Source organism: Chiloscyllium plagiosum, chromosome 18 (assembly GCF_004010195.1).
Source record: "Chiloscyllium plagiosum isolate BGI_BamShark_2017 chromosome 18, ASM401019v2, whole genome shotgun sequence".
Lineage (NCBI taxonomy): Eukaryota > Metazoa > Chordata > Chondrichthyes > Orectolobiformes > Hemiscylliidae > Chiloscyllium > Chiloscyllium plagiosum.
In genome coordinates, this window is record NC_057727.1 from 20,200,643 (window position 1) to 20,207,575 (window position 6,933).

General features: G+C 36.0%; 1 protein-coding gene across 3 annotated transcripts in view; it reads left to right on the forward strand.

Moving 5' to 3' along the window:
* iars1 (isoleucyl-tRNA synthetase 1) overlaps positions 1-3,827 on the forward strand; it is a 190,254-nt gene extending 186,427 nt beyond the window's left edge. For all 3 annotated transcript variants that reach the window (XM_043707895.1, XM_043707896.1, XM_043707897.1), the window contains exon 34: positions 1,826-3,827. In XM_043707895.1, the coding sequence (XP_043563830.1) occupies positions 1,826-1,908 (83 nt within the window). In that variant the 3' untranslated portion in view covers positions 1,909-3,827. The remainder of the gene's footprint in view (positions 1-1,825) is intronic.
* Positions 3,828-6,933: the final 3,106 nt, after the last annotated feature.

Sequence of the window (6,933 nt, forward strand, 5' to 3'; positions counted from 1 at the left end):
AACTGAAATGTTTACTAATTTACATGTATTAACTAATTACCAGCACCACAAGTCCATTACTGTGTCTATTATGATGTCTGGTTACTAACTGTACTAATATTGATGCTCTGATTTCCACAAATGGAATAACTTTTGATCCACTGATGCTGAAGAAAAGCATGAAACTTAACTGTTTCTGTGCTAATGTGGTCAGTTAAGAAGTGGAATAACAGCAGAATGGAAACCTATTTTCTCCTGTGTCCCAACAATCCTGTCGAAGGCTTACAGCTTCTCCTATCTGGAGCTTCATCTTATCCCTGTTTAACATTCTAGTTCCCTTACCCAGCCACCATGATTGTTATTGTTCATGAACTATCTCAGCTAATAAATGATATATGCTTCAGGGCTTAGCACTGGCATTATCACACCTTTTGAAAATGTCAAAAAATTAAAATAAATTTGATTCTTACTCCATACTCCCTCAGTGGCTTCAAAAATAACTTAATGCACAAAATGTCTTAAGAATACACTAAATACTGAACGTTTCTATGTCTAAAGTGCCATGTGTATATTATTAGCTTAAAAATGCATTTTTCAATTTTATTTCTACTTTTATTCCATTTGAGCAGCATGTGCTCATTCTGAATTAATATTTGACCTGTGTTGCACAGATGAATTTTCAAGTGCAGTGTAGGTAGGCCAGTAAAATGGGCTGCTGCATCTGTGCTACTGTTTTTAACTTTAAAATGGGTCATGGTCTATTGTAGGATCCTCAGGAGGATAGACACAATTTAGAGAAGAATAAAATTTGGTATGAAAAGATTTTGTCTCTTGGATTAATTTTGTTCCATTTGGCTTGTAAGCAGTTTTTTTTATGAAGTATTGAGCAGTGAAGACCATAATATAGTGCAATGACAACACAAGTCAGGATGAGAAGTGGTAATGTATCATACTGTTGTTTGTGAAATTTTATTTCAAAGTCATTTGAAAAATAGAGAGCAAATGGAAGAAGACATGAAATATCCTTCAATCTCTTACAAAATAAAATAATGCCCAAGTTCTGATCGTCAAACGTATGGTGCAAAATGAATACCTATTTCGGCTCTTCCTTTATCAAAATATTGAAGTGGTGCAAAAAATTTGACATATTTTGCACAACAGTGTTGGTTTCCAAGACAAAGCTAATTTATCAGGAAGGAATGAAGTTCACCAAAAGTTATAAGTAAGCCCACTAATGTAAGGCTACCCTTTTCATACATTTCTATAAGTTTGTTTTTATTTGAAGAGTCCTCCTGTAAGATTCCTAAAACGCTTTGTTCTTAGAAGACTTGAATACATTTCAACAATGTTTGAATTGATACTGAACATTTACCATGGAATCAAGCTTACTTCTTAAAATGCCTCTGCTTGGTTAATTTTGCTGTGCCTTTGCTCCTAAATAAATAAACAAATGCACATGTACAAGTTTACTGCATATGCATATGGTCATTGCACACAAATCAAACTACAAATTTTGTTGCATTACATTGGATGGAATTAATTTGACAAACCATTGTCACATCTGTGCATTTTGACTTTGAGATTGTGTAGTCCAGTTTCAAACTTTTCAGTATTCCATATTGGATTGAGGGAAGTGAGTAAACCACTAATATTTGGGAAGGTTATTTGGAATAGAGTCTTAGGCTTTAGGCTTTATATATACCCTATTCAATTTTAGTTCAGATGTTAGATTGCTTTCATGACCAGCAATTGTGTCATTCTTGTAATCTTGGGGAAAAAAGTGTGAATTTCTAATTTTTTACATACAATAATAGTGCGTTTTTAAAATGTTACTATCTTTTTTCAGAAATTACAGATGACTCTTCAATGAAAATGTTGAATATGAAGACTATTTATATTCATGTTTTGCCGACAACAGCTGAGGCCTAAGATCTGTACAAATATTTCGTCCTTATGAATGCTGCGTTATGACCATGTTGTACTGCTAATGGATTATCCATACCTGGATTTAATTTAGAAAATTTGAAAATGTTGTTTGACTGTACACTTGACACATCACTGAAGAAGATTAAATGCTATTTCATAAAATTACACTTTATTTGATGTCATACATATATTGATTAATTTTCCTCTTGAACCTCAGCAACAGTAATCTACAGTTGGACATTATAGTAATATTGGTGCAAAGGAGACTACAGGTGGGAGGGCACAGGTGCTAAGTCAGTTTGTTCTTATGCGTATCTGATCTCCTCTGTGCTGTTGTGCTGAGCAAGACGCCAGGCATTTCCCCTTTGAGGGAGGGGAATTCATTTTAAAAGGTTGATATTGATACTTTTTATAGCTTCATCAGCGTAACATTAATAGAGACGTGGAAGTCATCCTCTGCTTCAGGTGCTTTGTGGGAGTCATTGGCACAAAGGATACTAATAGAGAGACTGAAACATTCATCATCACAAAAATAAATAGTTGGGTAGATAACAAGGTACATCACGAACAAGAATAAAGAATAAATCTGAAGAGCAAAGTTCCCACAATCTTGTTAATCTTTTCTAAAGTCCCCAGTTTGTATGCTGGTTGTACTACAAAATTATGGAAAAGAACAAAAGTTATTTTTCCTAAATCTTTGTGGTAATAGCTCAGATCTTTACAACATCTGAATGAAAAATTGCCTTCTAACATTTTAGATTGAACTACCATGCTGTTTGGAATTTTTCTTCCAAAACAATTAAGTGTTGGTACTTTGTCCCCTTTTTTCTGGGCACTATGTCTAACAGTTAAACTGAGATTGTAGATTTTTAAATGATGCCACCAGGTTTTGTGGCATCTTGCAGAGAAAAAGTTACCATGATGTTCACTGTATCTTAATCATCCAAAAGATAATATGGTTCAGACCTCATGGTCTGTTGAAGAATGCTTTTTGGATACAATATTTGCATGCAGATCAGTGAGTAGCTTTGTGAATGCATGTGAATCAAATTGCATATTTTGCTGCATTACATTGGATGGAATTAATTTGACAAACCATTGTGAAATTTGGTGCATTCTGATTTTGAGATTATGTAGTCCATTTCAAACATTTCAATTTTGGTTTGGGGGTAGAAAGTAAACCACTGATTTTGGGAAGGTTTTTTTGGAATGGAGTCTCAGGCTTTGGGTTTCATGTATATTCTATTCAATTTTAGTTCAAATGTCAGATTGTTTTTATGATCAACAAATAAGCAGACACAACATAAGACCCAACTTTGAGAATAAAATTCTGCTTAGTAAATGTGGTGTGAAAAGCAAATGCATTGGACACTTATTCAATTAATTGTAAAATAAGCAGTTTTGCTCTCATCATATGCTTGAACTACATTATTTGGACAGACTCTCTATTTTTATTCAGACTGTGTTAACTCCATTATACATCCTTTGTCCCATGAATTTTAACATCATACTTGTGGTAACCTATCACTAATATTTTCACAATGGTATATTGTAGGAATGAACATGTTGTTTGTAATTCCATTTCAATAACTTTCAAACAGCCTCTGCAGAAAATGCCTTCTTGAAACTATGCAATGCAATTCCCCATAAATGGGCAAAAAAGGTTTGGATAACTAGCAACTTACAGCTGCTATAGTACATTTTGGAAACTCTTGATTTCTTATACAGTTATACATGTGCCTAGGAATTGTATTTTCAAAGTGTTAGGCCTTCCTCTTGTTTCTGTACTAATTGCATTAATCCTAAAGATCGATTGGGAATGCAAATTATTTTGAGCTCATATTCAGTTGTAAAATTCGGGTTGAGGTTGTTTGTTTCTCAATGCGTGAACTAACTTTAAATAAATATAACAATGTAATGTAGTGACAATTGTAATGGTGCACTTTGTTTTTTTATTATGAGCTTCTTAATCAATGCTTTTTGTGACCAGTAGTTAAACTGATTTGTAGTCCAACTGGTGTGGTTAGTGTCGAAAACATCTACCTCTCAACCATATGATACACCACTTTTTAAAAACATATACTGAGAAAAAGGGCTTCATCAAAGCCACAGTGAACAACAAGATTGGATGAAATAAAAAGATATGGATATTAGGAAGGATGATAGTACTTAAAATTGATAATTGATCTTGTCTGGATGGGATACATCCTAAATTACTGAGGAAAGTAAGTGTAGAAATTGCAGAACTGCTGGTCACAGTCTTCAAAATGTCCTTGGAAACAGGGGTGTTGCCAAATAACTGGAGAATTGCAAATGTTACACCCTTGTTTAGAAGAAAGAAGAATTGCAAATGTATGATTACAGGTAAACCAGTTTAATGTCAGTTGTCTGGATGCAAGAAACATCTAGAAAGGATAATCCTGGGATAAAATTAAGCGCCACTTGGTAGACTGTCATGAATTAATAATGGAAAACCAGCAGGGATTTTTAAAAAATACGTCATATTTACCTAACTTGATTGAGTTCTTCAGAGAAATACCAAAGGATCAGTGTTAACAGTGCATTGCATATGTATCTCAGCTTTAACAAAGTGTTGATAACATACCATATATTAGGCTTATTGGCAAAATTGAAGCCCATGGGATAAAAATGGCAGTGGCCGTTTCGATACAAAATTGGCTAAGGGATAGCAAACAGATTTGTGGTGAATGGCTGTTTTCAGACTGGTGGAAGGCAGTCCCCAAAGTTTGGATTTCCCCAAAGTTCACTGGAACCACTCCTGTTTTGTTTTGGATATGTGTTAATGACATGAACTTTAGGTTACAGGGTGCAATTTGAAAATTTGCCAACATGAAACTCGGAAGTATAGTCAACACTGAAGGACTAACAAACTCAAATGTGGGACATATACAGGCTGATGAAATGGATTATCACATGGCAGAGAAAATTCAATGCAAAAAAAAACCTTTTGTAAAAAGGAGAGAGAAAGAGACGATATATACTAAATGGTAACTTTGGAAGGTTCAAGAAAAGTGTATATCAATTTTTGGAAGTGCTGAGGATTATCCTAGCTTGTTACATTGAAGTGAAAATCAAAGGTGATATTTTGTTTGTCTACTACTGATAGAAGATTTGATTTTTTTTTCCAAATGTTAAACCTCGGGTTTCAGTTTTAAGATTTTTTTTCTGTCTTGTTCCAGCTATAGTTAAGTGCCATTTGCCATTTATTTATTGGTTGATGATCTGATTTATTTAGTGGGTTGGACAGCTGAAACAAATATTGCAGAGCAACTGAAATCAGCAGTGTAACTTGATGTGTCAGAAACATCAATAACAATCAGTCAAACAAAACGTGATTCGGGAGCTACAAGATACAGAGAAAATGCTTCCACTCTCCAGGAAGACAAATTAGAAATTATCAAATTAAGGTAGTTACCAATAAATACAATAAGGAATTCAGAAGAAACTTCTTTACCCACAGTCGTAAGAAAGTGGAATTTGCCCCAGTAATAAGTGATTGGATCAAATAGTATATATCCATTTCAGCATGTGCTTGACAATCATATGATGCAGAAGGAAGTGGAGAGTTATGATAAATTTAGTTGAGGAAGGATGAAAGGACATTCCAGTGAAATATAAATGTTGGCTAGTTGTGCCAATGTCCTGTGTTTATCTCACATACCCAATGTAATTATTAGTATAGAAGGAAAGAAATCTTTGCAACCAAAAGTAGAGAATTTATAACATCCTTAAATTCATTAACCTGTTTACATTCAATAATCAAATGATAAATCAACATTTTCATTAGTTGTAGTTAAATCATTTCTGCTTTCTTAGCAATCACTCACTTTGTGTTTACTGAGAATGTGCAAGCCTCAGTCTCTGTTGCTTCCTTATTCAACAGGGTTAAAAATCACACAACACCAGGTTGTAGTCCAACAGGTTTAATTGGAAGCTTCAAGCCTCAAGCTTGCATTGCCTTTTAGTGCAGAGGAATCAGATTAGATTACTTACAATGTGGAAACAGGCCCTTCGGCCCAACAAGTCCACACCGCCCTGCCGAAGCGCAACCCACCCATACCCCTACATTTACCCCTTACCTAACACTACGGGCAATTTAGCATGGCCAATTTACCTGACCTGCACATCTTTGGACTGTGGGAGGAAACCGGAGCACCCGGAGGAAACCCACGCAGACACGGGGAGAACGTGCAAACTCCACACAGTCAGTCGCCTGAGGCGGGTATTGAACCCGGGTCTCTGGCGCTGTGAGGCAGCAGTGCTAACCACTGTGCCACCGTGCCGCCCAGTAAATCTTGTCAAAGTGGGGAGCACTGAAAATCCAAGTGGCAGACATGGACCACGCTATTTTCAATGTGATACCAACACCAATATTTTAGCAGTCTACACAGCAAACCACTGCATTGTCTTTGAGCAAATGGCTGTGCGTGCAAGTCAAAAAGGAGCAATCACTAGTGTGCACCAAGAAGCACTACAGACTTTCAGGGGCTACCTCCATAACCAGTCAAACAGATCATCTGATTATACTATCGGGGTTAGCCATGGTTATTCAGGCACTTGATCCAACCAGAGTCTGCAGCTCCATGTCTTTGAGCCACAACCAGTCTGAGGATTGTAGCTAGGTCAGTTGGGGTGCTGTGGAATCATAAATCCAGCAGTTAGCTGTTGTCAATTGTGAATGGGTGAGGACTGTGAATTCCAGAATTTAGAGCTTTGCACAGATATCGGCTTCTACATGGGGAGAGTGTTGAGCCAACAAAGGTATATGAATTTCTTAATACATAGATGCTGGTAAATTGGGAGTATTGATAGTTATATAAGGGTTTATGGAGAAGAAGAGATGGTGATAATTGAAAAGGTCACAGGGACAACAACACAAAAGAGAACATGAAGGATGGGTGGAAGTTTGTATGTTGCAGGTGGAAGCTGCAGCTGTAATTAATTTGGAATGTTGCCATATTGGATCAAAAGTTAACTGCATAATTGTTGCATAAAATGGCTGACACT